Genomic DNA, 17,993 nt, shown 5'->3' with positions numbered 1-17,993 from the left:
TTGGGCCAGCTTCACTTTTTGCTTCTAGCCTGCCTTCAAAGTAGCCTGACATCCCCTGAGGCGACATCTGCTCTAACTGGGAATGTCGACGGCTGCTACGCAACTTTAGTTACACCAATTGCATACCGAAAATCAATTCTGCAGCCGTCGACTTTGGTCCCTGTCCTCACTGCCAAATGTCGATGGGTGCGCTCCTCCGGTTGGCAGTCCTTCATCCGTGCGGCTTGCAAGGAGCTCCGGGGGCAGCCTAGGCCCCAGAACGAGCCGTTTCACGCAGGTGCAAAACAACGCCCCAGAAGGTCGTCCGTTCCGTGACCCGTGTAGACCTGCCCTAAGGCTGTGTCCGCACTGCAGGGTTTTCAGCAGTAACTTATCTCAGTGTTCTAACAGCTAAATAAGTTATTTCTGAGATGAGCGCTCGCACTGCCAGAGCATTTCAATATGGAGCATTCACACTAGAGAGCCCAGTTTTGAAATACGAGCTAGGATGGGATGTCTCCCAAGAGGCCAATTAAGTCTTAATTTCCTCTCCTTCGTACACACTGAGTCAGTTTCAAATTGGAAAGGGGGAGGAGGTCAGTGGAAGTTGTTTGTTTTGGGGGAGTTACTGTTTTGAGTTAAATGCCCTGTTAGACCAGACTAGCAAGGTTTGCAGTGTGGGCACAAGGGTTTGTGGGATCTGCCCCCCACCTATAAAGGAGCTTTTCTAGGAAAACAAAACAAAACCAAAACCAGTGTAGACAAGTCCTAAGAAATACAGAGAACGTTACTGGAGACCCAGGCTGGGATGAGATTCTTTTTGACGTAAAGATTTTACCTGCTATAAAGGCAGCTGTGACGCTATGAGGCCCATCTCACCAGCACTGAGCAGTGAAGAGGAGCACCGTTGGGAGGGAAAGATGCGCTGCTGAAGGCCCCAGGCCCAGCAGGGAGAGGAGGTTTCCCACTGGGAGGCTGAACTCCTGTGCAGCTCCACGAGGGGTTAAATTCAGATGCTGCAGCCGGCACTAGAGGAGGTCGCTGGGCTGAACGCTGTGTGGGCCTCAAGGTGCCCTCAGCCCACCCACAACAGGGCTCAGATGGAGCAGCTGATTCACCCCCATGTGACTCCAGTGCCCTGGAATGTGCTGCACCTCTCGGCAATTCGCAAGTACCAACAAAGCTTTGGGCAGAATCCAGATCTCTCGCAAATTACTAAAAAGCCCTAACGTGGATTTGTAACACGTCTGGCTGTGACCAGCCCTGGGGCTGCATTAATAATGTGTCCTCTCCTGGGCAGTCCGGATGTCACCAAGCAAATAAAACTAAAAGTTATCTTGAGTTATCTTGGTGGAGAGAAATACCCAGCGCTCAACCCAAAGTAAAACCTCCCAAATCCTTTTTATTTCCACAGGAAAAAATCCAGGACCATTTGAAGACTCTGAGAGAAGAGAGAGAAAAGCTGCTGGGACTGAAAGTGACTGGAGAGGGGAAAACCCAGGAGTACCTGGTAGGTGCCGATTGTTATGAACCATCAGGGCTGGCAGAAGGAGGTCTGTTTGGAGGCAGACTCCTGTGGGGCCTTGGTGAAGGAGGGATAGTGAGTGTCTCTGTGAATGGGGATTGCTGGGTTAGAGCCATGGGAAGACAAGCCCTGAGCTTCCACTGCAGGGGATGAGTTAGTATCTATCCCTTGTGGCTTTCCCACAAATCCTCCCCAAGGGAACTCACTGTCCCTAGGAAGCGCTGCCTGCTGTGTCTGTTCACTTCCTTCTTTTTCCTCCACTTGCATCTCTGTCAGTGCGGTGCTGAGCCCGGCCTCCTGCTGCTCGGAGTCTGAACTCCCAGAGGCCATGAATGACAGAGGCTGTGTCTACACGTGCCCCAGACTTCGAAATGGCCATGCAAATGGCCATTTCGAAGTTTACTAATGAAGCGCTGAAATGCATATTCAGCACTTCATTAGCATGCGGGAGGCAGCGGCGCTTTGAAATTGACGAGCCTTGCCGCCGTGCGGCGCGTCCAGACGGGGCTCCTTTTCGAAAGGGCCCCGCCTACTTCGAAGTCCCCTTATTCCCATGAGTTCATGGGAATAAGGGGACTTCGAAGAAGGTGGCGTCCTTTCGAAAAGGAGCCCTGTCGGGACGCGCCGTGCGGCGGCAAGGCTCGTCAATTTCGAAGCGCCACTGCCGCCCGCATGCTAATGAAGCGCTGAATATGCATTTCAGCGCTTCATTAGTAAACTTCGAAATGGCCATTTGCATGGCCATTTCGAAGTCTGGGGCACGTGTAGACACAGCCAGAATGTGCTAACTGGCAACCTTGGCAACCTCCCTTTCAGAGATAACAGGGGACAAAGGGGGAAATTGAGAGAGAATCCTTTGTGCACAGAATAGAGTCAAACGTGAGATATCAGGTTTTTCAAAGGCGTTCTCCCTCCTGCGCACTCAGCTCCCCATGACAGGGCCCAGGCTCCACCCGTGTCCCTGACCAGCCCTTCCCCTGTCTTCCTACAGAGACAGACACAAAGGGAGAGGCAGAAAATCGTGTGGGAATTCCAGCAGCTGCGGCAGTTCCTGGAGGAACAAGAGCAACCCCTGCTGGCCCGGCTGGAGAAGCTGGAGGAGGAGATTGTGAGGAGCCAGAATGACAATGTCAGTGAACTCTCTGTGCAGATTTCCCGTCTGAGTGAGCTGATGGGTGAGATGGAGGGGAAGTGTCAGAAGCCAGCGAGTGAATTCCTGCAGGTGAGACTGAGGGAGACACAGAGACTCTGTGTGAGCCCCAGGGCTGGAGATCCCAGAGAAAAAATTAAGTTGGTGCTTTGCACCCACCAGCCACAGCTCCTCCACTTCTCCCTGTACGTCCTGCCTGCCACAGTCAGCTGGGGGGAGGAAAGGATCAGGTCCAGGGTGTGCTGGAGGGAGGGGATGGGCACAGGTGGGGAAGGGGAAGTGTGGGGGCAGGAAGAGGTGGGGCAAAGAGTGGCGTTGCCGGAGGGGGTGGAGTGGGAGTGGGGTTCTGCATCCCCTGGGAGAAGTGGAAGCTGGTGCCTATGGCTACAAACATCCCAGCTCCCCTCACAGGGAAGGGAGGTTCCTGAATCATAAGCTCTGGGGTCCAGCAGTCCAAGGTCTCGAGTTACAGACATAGAGATATTAGAGATGGCAAAGCCCCATTAGCTCAGGGAATCCAAGGCCCTGGGGCCAGGGCAGGGCCCCTCTTCCCTCGATTTGCAAACTCCCTTCCCTGGGATCCCCTGTGCGTGTTGTGTGGGACTGAGATTCTTTTCTCTCCTTCCCCTGTAGGACGTCAGAAGCACCTTGAGCAGGTACGTGGCTCTCAGTCCCCCTCACACCTCTCAGTGTTGGGAAATATCTTGGAGGTGGTGTTACCACTGAATCTCCCCAGGGCTCTATGGTGAGATGTTAGGGGAAGGTCCCATCTAAGCTACAAATTTCCCTGATCACCTCCAGCCTGAGGGTCTCACCCTTGCACAGACTTTCCAATTATCCCCTCAATGGCAAAGTCTGACCTCAAGTATTTCCAAGAGGTGTCACCTCCCTGGGGGACCGGCTGCCCCAGGACTATGAGGCTGGAACATCGGCTTGTCACTGCTGGGCACTGGGTGAATTGGTGTCTGAGTCTAGTTCCTAGTGGGCAGATTTGTACAGCACTTCCACTGGCAGCATCCTGTCCCTCAGAGCCTGGAGGCCAAGGCGTGAATGGGCCATGGAGACGCAATTCCCCTTTTGTCCCCAGAGCTGGTCTCTCCAGGCCGTAGTTCTAGAATCTGAATGGGGCCTGCGAGGGGAATGTTGCAGGGCCCTGGGCTGTGCTGCACCTGCTCTCAGGCTGGGAGAGGCCGAGGGATTCTAACTCCCAGCCCCTCAGAGCAGAGACTCACTGGCAAGAACTGAAGAACCGAGTCACTAAATTCTGATGTTGTTTCTGTCCAGGTGTGAGAAGGGGAAGTTCCAGCCGCCAGAGGAGATTTCCCCTGAACTGGAAGGACAAGTCAGTTGTTTCTCCATGAAAACTGTTGCTCTCTCCGAGACTCTGAGCAAGTTCAAAGGTACGTAGAAGAGATCTCGGAGGGCAAAGTGAGTTAAGCATCTGGAACTATGGAATGCCAAAGTCTTTGGTCAACTGGTTCACAATGAGGTTCGGCTTCTATTTAATTGTGGGGTGAGAATGGTACAAACTTGAGATCCACCACTCATGCTAATTAATTAAAAAACTTATTTGTTCCAAAAGCATGCTGTGCAGTTCCAGTTACCATCAGACACAGAGTGGCAGCCATGTTAGTCTGTATTCTAGCAATACTAAAAAGCAGTCTAGTCGCACTTTAAAGACTAACAAAATAATGTATTAGGTGATGAGCTTCTGTGCGACAGACCTACTTCTTCAGATCAGAGCCTTATGAGCACAGACTCAGTATATAAAGCACAGAGGTCCAAAAATTGTTATCAGCGTTGACAAATCAGAAAAATTGTTATCAAGGTTGGCAAATCAGAAGAGCGGAGGGACGGCGGAGGGTGTGATGTGGGGAAGTTAAGAGTTAAATAAAGCATCAAAGTATGTAAAAGAGTCCTTATAATGGGTCAGGTAATTGCTGTCCCTCTTCAGAACATGGGTTAATGTGTCGAATTTCAATATGAATGTTAGTTCTGAGCATCCCCCCTGTAGACACTTGTTAAAGTCCCTTTTCAATAGAACACAAACTTTCAGGTCTTAAACAGGATGGCCCACTCCATTAAAGTGCTGGCTGACAGGTTCGTGTATTTGGAATTGTTTGATGTCTGTTCTATGTCCATTCATTCTTTGTGGAAGAGTGTTTGCAGTCTGTCCTATATACAGGGTGTGTGGGCATTGTTGGCATAATGGCATATATGATGTTGAGGACCAGGAGAATGTGCCCGTGATTCTGTAATTAACGTGGTTTGGTCCAGTGATGGTATCTTTGTCCAGAATAGCTATGTGGACAAAGTTGGCAACAGGGCTTGTTGCAAGGAAAAGTTCCAGGATTAGTATTATTGTGGTTTAGCCTGTGGTTGCTGGTGAGAATCCTCATAAGGTTGGGAGGCTGGCTATAGGAAAGAACAGGCCTGTCACCTAGAGCCTTCTGGAGTGTGGCAGCATGATTTAGAATAGGTTGTAGGGCTTTAATGATGCGTTGCAGTGGTTTGAGTTGGGGGCTGCAGGTGATGACCAGTGATGTTCTGTTATTGGCTTTTTTGGGCCTGTCTTGGGGTAGTTGGCTTCTGGGTATTCGTCTGGCCCTGTTGATTTGTTTTTAAACTTCTCCTGGTGGGTAATTCAGGTCTATGAATGTTTGGCGGAGTTTTCGGTATCTGTCAGTAGGATCAGAGCAGATGTGATTGTATCTCAGGGCTTGACTGTAAATGATGGATTGTGTTGTGTTACCATTAGAGTGAGAAATGACAGAAACATGGAAAGAAATACTACCCATTTGCCTCCTCCTGCGGTATAGGCAGGCTGTGCTGCATTTCCCCTGAGATGCTCTAACTATCCCTTACACTATCTACAATATTACGCACATCCTGTTTATATATTGACTAGCAGATTAATCCATCATTGCTTCGGTTCTTAAGTCAGTTGGGGCTGGTTTGAAAATGAAGGAAAAAGATTCACGCTTTATTGAAATGATTGTATTTTTCAAAATTACAGTGTTGTTTTGATTGTTAATTTTTATGATGGATTTTTTTAAAAAAGGATTGTTAACATATTTCCATTAAATTTTTTAGTACAGAGGGAAACTTCACGATGTGTATATTTATTTTTTGTCACTATAAACTATTTCCATTCAGTTTTAACAAAAAAGGGCACCAGTTAATGTGGTTTCCAGTAACATTTTCTTTTAGTTTTCAAACCTTTCAGATTTAAGGTGTGGAGGAGGGGAGCTCTGCCAATGGTCACTGAGTTGGACCATCTGCTGGGGCTCCCAGTCTCTAGTCCCTCCCCAGGGAGAGGTGGGGGCAGGAGGGGAAAGATCCTGAGCCCCAGGTCTGGCCCAGCCGATCCTTTCACCCTGTCCCTGACCCGTCCCTGCCTGTGAGTGACTCTCCCCAGCCCTGGGCTGAGATCTCAGAGCTGTCGGGCACAGCCTGGGGGAAGGAGATTCCCTGAGTCACTCTCCAGCTGGGCCCGATTCTGTCACTGACCCCATCAAACCCTCCCCCAGGGCTGAGCTCTGCCCGTCACGCTCTGATTCTCTCTCCCCTGCAGCCAATGTGACTCTGGATCCAGACACCGCTCATCCCCACCTCGTCCTGTCTGAGGGTGGGAAAAGTGTGAGATGGGAACATACACGACAGCGCCTGCCCAACAACCCAGAGAGATTCGACGCTGAGCTCTGTGTGCTGGGCTGTGAGGGGTTCACCTCGGGGAGACATTGCTGGGAGGTGGAGGTGGGGGATGGGTTGTTCTGGGCTGTGGGGGTGGCCAGAGAATCTGTGAGGAGGAAGGGATGGATCAGCCTCAGCCCTGAGGGGGGGATCTGGGCTGTGGAGAAGTGGGATGGTCAGTTCCAGGCTCTCACCTCCCCTGAGACCCCCCTGACCCTTAGCCGGGCTCCCCGCAGGATCCGGGTGTGTCTGGACTGTGACCGGGGGCAGGTGACATTTATCGATGCTGGTGCCGAGGCCCCGATCTTCACTTTCCCGCCGGGCTCTGTCCCTGGGGGGAGAATCCGGCCCTGGCTGGGGGTGTGGCACCATAGCTCCCAGCTCCAACTGTGTCCCTGAAATCAGCCTCTCTAGCCTCAGTCTCAGTGGAGGGCTGGAGGGACCCCACTGAGCAGGGAACCAAACTCTCCACTCTGCCCCCAGGAACTGATGCCGGGAAATGAAAAAGGACAAAACACATCAGAATTGTCTTTCCTGCTTTATTTACTGGAAATACCTGACAGACCCCAGTGAGATCTTAGGACACAGATCGGTACAAATCGCATCCAGCTCCCCACCCCACCCTCTGGTGACCCTCATTAATTAATTGTGTCCTGCCCCTGCAGCGGCCTGGCTGTTAGTTCTGCCCCTGCCCAGCCCCACATCTGCCCCTCAGGGCCCCTCCTAAAGCCCCAGGGACAGGAGGGGGAGAGAGATGAGCCCCTCCAGCCCCAACAGCGAACAGACCAGCACGTCCCTGTGCTGAGGTGGGGCATTACTGGAGTGTAAAATGAACATGCAAAATATGATTGCAATCGCTCTTCTCTGCTTGTACCAAATCTTCTGCCAGCTAGGCCAAGGGAGGTGTCTGGTGATTCGCTGAATCTCTTTATTCGGCTCAGATGTTTGTATTATTGTTGTTACCCTTCTGCCGGAAGGAACTGGCAGCAACCAGGGCCGGGTTCAACATCGAGGGGTTCCTTTCATCCATCTCACACAGAACCAGGTCAAGCCCCCAGCCAGTAGCCTGGGAAGGTCACACACCCCTGGGGGCCTCGGAGAGGCAACGCTTCCCCCCTCGCAAGCACAAAGTCTGAGTGCAGAAATGGACTTTCAATAAAAGAGGCAGAAAAGTCAATTAGCATAAGCTTGGGAAAATCCCACACCCAGAGTTCATAACCAGTTCTCAAGTAACTGTCCCAGCTCAGATGCATTGGCCTCTCAGGCTCTCCAGTCCAGTACTGTGACCAGCCAATCCACACACCCAACTTTCTCCCTACCCCCACTTCAAATGCCCCACTTACAACTTGGTCCAGTCCCTGTGGGCACTGACACCTCACGCTGATGCTTTCCCTCACGGAACCTGAGACAAGGCCACCTTTGCGCCCGTCCGGCGTTCTGCTTCCTCCTACCAGCCGTCCATGGGTCGTGCCTTCTGTCCATCCGCTGCTCCTCCTCCCGGCCACCCGCCAGTCCTGCCATACACTGCTCCTCCTACCAGCTGCTCGCCGGTCACACCATCCAGTGCCATGGTGGGTCTGGCCTGAGGCAAAACCCTGTAATTTCAGCACTTGGTGGCCTCAGCTGCCCCCCTGTAGTTTCAGCTCTGGATAGCCACCAAAGTGGAGTCTCACAAAAATACTCTTATGCAGCACTATCTTTTAACACAGGAGAGGACTACTCAGACCAAACTTAGAGCTATAGGACCAAGGAATAGGCAGGGCCACAGCACTCAGCTACCTGGTTCAAACCATACGCCCCACCCCCTGCATATTTGCTTTATAATATTTCAAACCAGGGAGCTCTGTGTAATCCATGTCTTTTGCAGTTATATCGACTGCCCTGCCCGCCCCCCCCCAACGACTTGGAAAATTGGTGAGATTTCACAATTCTCATACTGAGTGTTCGCATAAATTGTGATTCTACAACAATGTGTTTACAATAGACAAAATCTCATTGCTTCATTGATACCCATCACTCTTTGTTTGCCAGGTATCACATATGCACCCCTTTGCATTCTCATGCAAATAATCTCTGGGAGACACATTCCTCCCACCCTTCAGCAGCATTGAGTTCCTGCTGGCACATTCCTTCCAGAAATATTCAGAATAACGCCTCCATGCTGCAGGGAAAATAAGCAAAACTTATTCCCAAATAGTGTCTCCACACACAGTAGAGCCTCTTGTGGATTAGAGTCCCTGAAAGCACAGCTTCCCGGGGCTCTAATCTGAAATACCACGTCTACACAGCAAAGTTATTTCAGAATAAATATTCCATAGTAGCTCATTTTGAAATAGACCGTCGTCCTGTTTACACAGCCCCTAGTTTGGAATGGGCCCTGTTCTTCATGGAATGAGTTTGACCAAATTTGAAATAAGCCCTTCGCTATTTCGAAATAATTTTGCAATAGTGGTTTTGCTGTGTAGACACTCGCAAAGTTATTTGGGAAGAGTGGCTGTTATTCCTCAATAAGTTTGCTGCGTAGACACACCCTCACTGACTGCAAACCTGGCCACCATGTTAAAGGGACACTGCCAATTTGAACGACAACAGGCTGGATTCTCATTCTCACCCAGGTCCCTTTATTTACACCACTCTGGCATTGCCATCCCCGGTGGTTCAAAAGCCACAAATCAGGCCCAAAAACAATCATGAGAGATTTAGAAAAATAATGCTGTGAGGATTTTTTGTTATTCGTGTTCTGATTTTGAGGCTTGGAACTGGCACTACAGTCACAAAGGTATTTGAATAGTATTTAGATTGTAGGTACATTATTATTTATAACACATTCATAACACATCATTGCGGAGTTATTAACAGTGGTTTGTAACCTATCCTTTAAATCCACTTTGGTACCAAATGACTGGAAGACGGCCAATATAACACCAATATTTAAAAAAGGCTCTAGAGGAGATCCTGGCAATTATAGACCAATAAGTTTAACATCAGTACCAGGCAAATTAGTAGAAACACTAGTAAAGAGTAAAATTGCAAGGCACATAGAAGAGCACAAATTGTTGGGCAAAAGTCAGCATGGTTTCTGCAGAGGGAAGTCGTGTCTAACTAATCTATTAGAATTCTTTGAAGGGGTTAATAAACATGCGGACAAGGGGCACCCAGTGGACATAATATACCTAGATTTCCAGAAAGCCTTTGACACGGTCCCACACCAAAGGCTTTTATGTAAATTAGGCGGTCATGGGATAGGAGGAAAGGTCCTTTCATGGATCGGGAATTGGTTAAAAGACAGAAAACAAAGGGTGGGAATAAATGGTAAATTTTCACAATGGAGGAGGGTAACTAGTGGTGTTCCCCAGGGGTCAGTCCTGGGACCAATCCTGTTCAACTTGTTCATCAATGATCTAGAAAATGAGGTAAGCAGTGAGGTGGCAAAGTTTGCAGATGACACCAAGTTGTTCAGGACAGTCAAAAGCAAAAGGGATTGTGAAGAACTACAAAAAGATCTCAGCAAACTGAGTGATTGGGCAGCAAAATGGCAAATGAAATTTAATGTGGGTAAGTGTAAGGTAATGCATGTTGGAAAAAATAACCCAAATTACACGTACTACATGATGGGGTCAAATTTAGCTACGACAGATCAGGAAAGGGATCTTGGAGTTATAGTGGATAGTTCTCTGAAGACATCCACGCAGTGTGCAGCAGCAGTTAGTAAGGCAAATAGGATGTTAGGAATTATTAAAAAAGGGATCGATAATAAGACAAAAGATATCCTACTTCCCCTATATAAAACTATGGTACGCCCACATCGTGAGCACTGCGTGCAGCTGTGGTCTCCTCACCTCAGAAAAGATATATTGGCATTAGAAAAGGTTCAGAAAAGGGCGACTAAGATGATTAGGGGCTTGGAACGGGTCCCATATGGGGAGAGGCTAGAGAGACTGGGACTTTTCAGTTTGGAAAAGAGGCGATTGAGGGGCGATACGATAGAGGTATATAAAATCATGAATGGTGTGGAGAAAGTGAATATAGAAAAATTATTTACCTTTTCCCATAATACAAGAACTAGGGGACACCAAATGAAATTGATGGGTAGTAGGTTCAAAACTAATAAAAGGAAATTTTTCTTCACACAGCGCACAGTCAACCTGTGGAACTCCTTGCCCGAGGAGGCTGTGAAGGCCAGGACTCTATTAGGGTTTAAAAAAGAGCTTGATAAAATTTTGCAGGTTAGGTCCATAAATGGCTATTAGCCAGGGATGAAGTATGGTGCCCTGGCCTTCAGAACAAAGGCAGGAGATGGATGGCAGGAGATAAATCACTTGATCATTGTCTTCTGTTCTCCTTCTCTGGGGCACCTGGCATTGGCCACCCTCGGCAGATGGGGTGCTGGGCTGGATGGACCTTTGGTCTGACCCAGTATGGCCATTCTTATGTTCTTATGCTACTTGACTACGTTTTGTTTTGGTTCTGCAGTCCATACAGGGTTAACAGCTCGATGGCGTCATCGCGCTGCAGCGAGGGGACAGGCTTCATGCAGATTATGTGATCACTTAGGCAGCGAAACAACCACCACAGAGGCAGCTCGCAGGTCTGGTGGAATAACTCGTTTTAAAGCTGAATTATCTGGTGGGAGAGGTTTTGCTTTGACCAGCTACAAAGGAGCTGCAGGATGAAGAAAGTAGGTGTACTTGCCGATCTGTAAAAATCTTGTTGCAAGGCTCACGTGTTGCATTCGGGTGACTCGTCGTGACGTGTAAAAGTGTCCAGATGGGTGGGCTGCGTAAAATTTTCACAAAATTGTATTGCTTCTCGGCCTTTTGCCTAAGATCAAGTGTAATATCTGTTTTTTTTTTTTTTGTTGTTTTTTTTTTTGTCTATCTGAGACTAGTTGGGTTTCTTGTGTAAATACTAAGATGCTGTTTCCTGTATATTATGCTTCATAACCTGTTCTAGTTTCTCAGATGATATATCCCTGTGTATGTTAATTTGTTATGCTCCTTGCTGTACTTGAAACATTCCCTCAATAAAACTCATTTAATCTGTTCTTATCAGTTTAATATCTGATATGTTCTTTATCTGAGAACTATATATTAAATGGATTTTTGGAACAGGGAGATGGAATAGGAGCTTGCTCCATCCACTCCACGCATCGACCTGGTATTGCAGTACTTCCAGGAACGGTGCACCTCCCTTCAGGGGGGAATAGTCTTGGTAAAAAAATAGAATTCAATTCTAAAGGTGTTGTCTTTCTGAACCAAAAACAGAGTTCTTTGTATGTAAACTTGTTGTAAGAATCACTTATGCTTTTATGTTCAGGTTGGGTTTTTACTTGCCCAAAACTTTGAAATTACCATAGAAATGATTATTATAAAAACTACTAAGAGAACACTGAAATACATATTTAGCATTTCTAAAAGCAGTTAAATGCATATTTAGCATCTCATTAGTAAGGGCAGGGTTGGCGCACTTTGGAATTGCGGCGTTGGTTTAGGTGGGGGTCTTTTCCAAAAGAACCCCGGCAACTTCGAAATCCCCTTATTCCTATCAGCAAATTAAAATAAGGGGATTTCCACATCTGGACCAGCTGCGCAGCGCGAGCCGCTGCAATTTCCAAGTGCTGCCCCCCACCCCGCCCCCCCGCATTCTAAAGAGAGTCTCATTAGTAATCTTCAAAATGGCTATTTGCATGGACATTTTGAAGTTTTGGGCTAGTGTAGACAAAGCCACTTTGTTTTATGTGACTCTTGATTTCTCCCCTTCCTACCGCTCTTCTGATGTGCCCACTTTGATTCCGATTTTTCTGATTAGTCAACCTTGATGACTAGTTTTGGTTGTCTGTGCCTTAAATATTGAGTCTTATGGTCTGAAGACGTGGGTCTATTCCAGAAAAGCTCACCCCTTAATAAATTATTTTGTTAGCCTTCAAAATGCTAAGAGACTGCCCTTTTTTTTTTTTTTGCAGAGAAAAGAATCCAAGTGTTTGTGAGAGGCAGGTCTGCTCTAGGTCAGCAGGCCTCCAGGGCTGGTGAAAGCAGAGGGCTGTAACTCCCCTTCATCAGCACTCCCATGAGAAAAATTGTTCCAGTCCCCCTGGTCAGACCTGGTTTGGTTAACCAATAAGAACAGATTGAAAGTTTTTGATTGTGCAGGTTTAAGACTAAGAGGAGATGCAACTGAAGACAGTTGGCAGTTTTTCCATGGGGCCTAAAAGGGCCTAAAAGCAAGCAAGCTGCACCCCTGTAGTCTAAAACTCTCTCAGTTCTGTGTAATGTTCACCTGTATCTGACATTGAATTCAGTGTGATGGTTTTGAAATTAACTTGCTGTTCAGTCTCAGTACTGATTGTAGCTGTGCTAATGAAAGCTCCTTGTTGTGTGAGTGAGAATGGATGCTGTATGTGTGCGAGACTGTCACCAGCTGTTCCAGGAAGCGATCAGGACAGACCCTTAGCGCTGCAGATCATTACAAGGCGAGCAGTGGGCAACTCTAGAGAAGGAGAGAGGCAGTGAGAAACAGTCCTCAGTCAGCAGTAGCAGGCTGGGCCAATAGAAGACGAGCCTGTAGAGTGAGAGGGAAAAGGCGAGCAGTGGGCGCATTGCCACCTAGAAAGGCTGGCGCACTCTGGGATGAAGCGGGACTTTGCCCACGAGAGCTTATGCTCCAGAATGTTAGTCTCTGAGGTGCCCCAGGACTTGTTGTTCTTACAGTGCACGGCAGGGCAGTCCCAAGGGGTTATTAACCCTGAGCAAAATGCAAGTCCCCTCTCTCATGCGCTCTGCTCCTGCTTGTCCCCCTCCCCGCCCCCACTCCCCCCAGCTGTTGGTCACCCCTTGGAAACAAGGCTGGGATGTTGGCCCAGCTGGGTTGATGCTTCCTCTGTAAAACCCGGGCTCAGACTCAGCATTGCCGCTAACTTTTCCCAGGCACCTGTGAAATGAATTTGTTCCCTGCACCCCTCGGCTGTGTCTACACGTGCCCCAAACTTCGAAATGGCCATGCAAATGGCCATTTCGAAGTTTACTAATGAAGCGCTGAAATGCATATTCAGTGCTTCATTAACATGCGGGTGGCAGCCGCGCTTCGAAATTGACGCTCCTTGCCGCCGTGCGGCGCGTCCAGACGGGGCTCCTTTTCGAAAGGACGCTGCCTACTTCGAAGTCCCCTTAGTCCCATGAGCTCATGGGAATAAGGGGACTTCGAAGTAGGCGGCATCCTTTCGAAAAGGAGCCCCGTCTGGATGCGCCGCGCGGCGGCAAGGAGCGTCAATTTCGAAGCGCGGCTGCCGCCCGCATGCTAATGAAGCGCTGAATATGCATTTCAGCGCTTCATTAGTAAACTTCGAAATGGCCATTTGCATGGCCATTTCGAAGTTTGGGGCACGTGTAGACACAGCCCTCATGTGAAATGTGACAAGTCCCCTCCATATCAGTAGTCTGACAAAGCGTGGGGCGGAGGGGGAGGAGGCCTGGCGTGTGGGAGGGGGGCTCAGGGCTGGTGCAGAGGGTTGGGGGTGAGGGTGCTGCCTGGGCATGCGGGCTCTGGGGTGGAGCCAGGTCTAAAGGGCTTGGGGTGCTGGCTGGCCCGGGGCTACAGCAGAGAGGACCCCCCCCAGCTCTCCCCCCAACACAGCCCCCAGGCTGAGGCAGGGGGAGGCGCCACATGGGGCTGGGCTGGGAGATCGGCATCCCTCCCCTGCCCTCAGTGGGTCTGGGACTGATGGGGGCTTCCCTGGGCCGGGGGGTTCCCCAGCTGCAGCAGGTCCCTGCCAGGCTGGGGCGCCTTTCCCCTGACCGCGGCAGGCTCGGGCCAGTTGGGTCCCGCAGCGCCCTGCTTGCAGGGGACGTCGCCCCAGGTGACCTCCGAGAGCAGCGTTCACCCCCAGCGGGGCTAAGCGGCGCCACGTCTCCCCCACCCCCGGGAGCAGCCCCAGCTCCTCGCCCCCACCAGGAGGCCCGGCCCCGGCACAGCCGAGCTCCCCGCACAGCGGCCAACGCCCCATTAGCTCAGCGCCCCAGAAGGGGCTGGCTGGGGAGCCCCGTTACTCCTGGAACAGCAGCCGGGTGAGGCAGGGCACATCCCCTTCGCGTCCCTCTTCCTCAGGGTGTACGGGAGCTATTATTCCCCTCTGCTCATAGGCGTAAAGAGACTTTGAAGTAGGCAGGATCCTTTTGTAAAGGAGCCTCATCTGGACGAACTGCGTACCCGGTGTGGCGGGGGGGGCATCACCCGTGAGGTGCAGCATGGTCCAAGAATCAGAAGAGTGCATGAGGTAGTGGGTGCGACATTCCCCAACGTGGGGTCCATCTTTTCATTCCATGGTTGGCCAAGATGGAAGGGAAGTGGAACTTCAGCAATAGTTCAAAAGGTGGGTGGAAGCCAATGCTTCCACTTAGCCCAGTCCTGTATCGTGTTCGTCATCTCGTCACGTGTCCTCGTTACCCATATTCCGTGTTGGCTGGGTCGTGGTCGATGAGTGGAAAGGGAACGAGGGAGGAACGCACTGCGAAGGGAGGCAGAGAGGAAAAGAAAAAAAGAAAAGAGAGTCTAGGGAAAGGGTAAAGAGATGGCTTCTCTCTGTGTAGTAGGGCCCGTTAGATGAGTTCTGGGTAGTTGGGCAGTTATTTGTCCTGATATTGGCAGAGGCCTGTAATATGCTCTGTGTAGACGTCCTGGGACCATCTGATGGCATCTGACACCATTAGCTGTCGCGTGAGGCGGGCATAGTGGCGGCTGATGCCGCAGGCGTCGAGGACCATTTTGTTCTGGGGGTCCCAGGCCCCCAGGGCACCCACCAGCAGGGCATGTACCTCCACTTTGTAGCCCTGTGTCCTTAGCGGTGTGTATTTATCTAGCGTCTTTGCCCTTGCTTCCCGGAAGGCCACTGACAGGTTTTCGAAGGGGATGGAGACATCCACCATGGTGATCTTCTTTGCCTGCTCGTTAGTTATTACGATGTCTGGTCTGAGCAGGCTTTTGGTGTCCGGGATGATGCAGTCCACTGTCACTCCACCCAGGGCTGCCGGGAGGGCCTCGATAAATCAATCTAGGATTGCGTTATGCTGTAGTTGCCAGGTCCTGGAGAGAACCAGACATCCACAGAGAACATAGCACAGAGTATCCTTAGAGTATCCACATCCTCTGTTACAGTTCCCATGCTGGATGGCTCTGCTGAGATGGATGCAGTTCAACCATGCACAGTGCATAAAATACCATTGTGCAAAACAGATAAAGTTACTGGCCAACAAAAAAGTAGGCCAAGATTACTGACACTTCATTTGCAGGTGATCTCAAATACTACACTTGACCTTGACCTTTCTTTCTTTTATTTATATTTTTTTTTTAAAAAAAAAAAGGGGGGGCAGGATGATTTAATGCTATGAACATTTTACACAGCCCACCTGTCTGGACACTTTTGTATGTCATGACGACTAAAGCCAATGCATCACGTGAGCATTACAACAAGATTTTCACAGATTGGCAAGTACACCGACGTTCTTCATCCTGCAGCTCCTTTCTAGCTGGTCAAAGCAAAACCTCTCCCACCAGATAATTCAGCTCTAAAACAAGTTATTCCGCCAGACCTGTGAGCTGCATCTGTGGTGGTTGTTTCTCTCCCGAAGCGATCAGCTAATCTGCATAAAGCCCGACCCCTCGCTGCAGCATGCTGATCCCATCGAGCTGTTAACCCTGTATGGACTGCAGAACCAAAACAAAAAGCAGTCAAGTAGCACTTTAAAGACTAGCAAAATAATTTATTCGGTGAGCTTTGGTGGGACAGACCTACTTCTTCAGACCATCAGACCACCGGACTGCAGAACCGGTGTCAACCACACACCTTGGCAGCCACCAAAAGTATTCAATCAGGCGCCAGCAAGGACAAAGAAGAGAAAAATCAGACTGGAGCAGAAAGGAGGAAGAAGAGCAGAATTCAGCCAGGCGTGTGGCAGGAGCAGGGAACCTTTTCGGGGCTGGAGGCCGCTGACTACAGAAAATGGTAGAGGCCTCAAGTGACAAGGAAACCACAAAGTAAAACAAAAAAGATACCGCAACGCAGCCCCAAATGATGAGAAAAAACCTGCACAGACACGCCCCCCAAAGCAGCCTGGAGGGGGAAACAGCCCCCCCCCCCCCCCCCAAAGCCAACCTGCGGGCAATGCGGAGGCAGCTCCAGGGGGATAGCTCTGTGGAGCCTGCCCCCCACATCACCTGCCCCCCCAGAGTCTGCCCCTCCTTATACCGCCTACGCTCTGCAGGCAGCTGCTGTAGAGGGACAGCCTCTCAGACCCTCACTCCCTGCCCACGCAGCCCGCAGGGGAGCGGGAGCCCCATGGAGACTGGTGGGCAGCTCCCAGAGCCTGCCCCACCCCACAGCCTGCCCACCATATGAAGGCCACAGGTGACTTGGGGTAGCCCCAGAGTATCACCACCAGCTGGAGGAGGGGGCTGCAGAGAGAGGGCTGGAGCCCGGTTCTCCTTTCCCTTCCCCTGACAGCGAGTGTAGCAGAAAGGTGTGTTTGGTTAGTGTTGGTTTTGTGTATGAGGTACAGTTTCATGTCTGAGGACTTGCGTATAAATTCTGCAGTTTCTATTTCCCTCTGTGTCACTCAGGGTTAGATAGTACGTACTGTAAGGCCTTGCTCCCTCCTAGCATTGCAGTTAAGTTGTATCCCTTGTCTGCATCACAACTCAGTTGTGTCTATAGTAAGTAGAGGCCCAGTATGAGGCCTTAGGCCTGAACTAAAGTAATGGTCAAGCCTTTGCTAACAGAAAGCAAAGCGCAGCTGTGCGCTGAAGGGATGCATTGCTCACAGACGCTGGCATGAGGAGGGCTGATGGTGCATAAACAGAGCTACCCAGCATATTGAAGTATGAACATGGCACCAGAACACCCGACCCTGGAACATTCCACAGAGAAGAAAGAACAGGCCGACCCATCCCAGTGACAGGGGCAGAAGGGTAACATGATGGATAGAGTTGTTTTGTTCGAACCAACACGTACAAGGTGAGAGGCGGCACCTGACTACGTACAAAGGGTTGTACCTCAGTACGTCAGGAGTGATGTGTGAATTGTTTGTACCTGTGTATAAGAATGTACTCCTGGGGTGTAGTCTGGGTCCGGCCAAGGGGGCAGTGGAAAGTCCTGCCACTGACTGAGCCGAGTCCGTTGACCGTGGGTGCATATTTGTAGTATGCCCTGACTTAGACTAAGAAGTCTACAGGGAACTACTATTGTGTCCAATACGGCAATAAACCTGGCCGACGTGCCTTCGCACCTTACTAGACTCTGTGGTCATTGGGGGTTCTCTTCGGGTCTGCTGTGTCGGCTATCTGCAGAGCTGGGGCAGCGCAGAGGGAACACGCGCACGCAGCCGAGTGATACCAACACTAGAGAGAGCAGAGCAGCACGCTGGTAGCATCTGACAACAGAGGTGATCAAAAACAAGTTGAGCCGCTTGTCACAGCTGCAAGATAGTCTTATTCAAAAGCAGGTGCATGCCAATATGGATCTGGTCCAAATAGGTTCGGGAAACTTGAAAGCTAGATGGAAAGTGTGGCAGTGGCTGAACTCTATCACCTGGTTGCTAAACAAGAAAGAGATGGAATTAGGAAATAAAACTGCCCTGGTGACTGGGTGTACTGAAATGC

At 50.1% G+C, this 17,993-nt stretch overlaps 1 protein-coding gene and 1 pseudogene across 1 annotated transcript in view; both read left to right on the top strand.

Annotated features, from left to right (window-relative positions):
- Positions 1 to 17,993, top strand: part of LOC142024631 (uncharacterized) — a 72,932-nt gene that overhangs the window by 1,011 nt on the left and 53,928 nt on the right. Inside the window, 4 exon segments of the mRNA XM_075016772.1 lie at positions 1,394 to 1,489; positions 2,496 to 2,726; positions 3,288 to 3,310; positions 3,939 to 4,054. Of these exon segments, the coding sequence (XP_074872873.1) occupies positions 1,394 to 1,489; positions 2,496 to 2,726; positions 3,288 to 3,310; positions 3,939 to 4,054 (466 nt within the window).
- LOC142025412 (U2 spliceosomal RNA) lies at positions 11,363 to 11,538 on the top strand (annotated as a pseudogene).

Source organism: Carettochelys insculpta, chromosome 22 (assembly GCF_033958435.1).
Source record: "Carettochelys insculpta isolate YL-2023 chromosome 22, ASM3395843v1, whole genome shotgun sequence".
In the NCBI taxonomy this organism is placed as follows: Eukaryota; Metazoa; Chordata; order Testudines; family Carettochelyidae; genus Carettochelys; species Carettochelys insculpta.
Note: the sequence above shows the minus strand (reverse complement) of the source record. Positions and strands in the feature narration are given on the sequence as shown.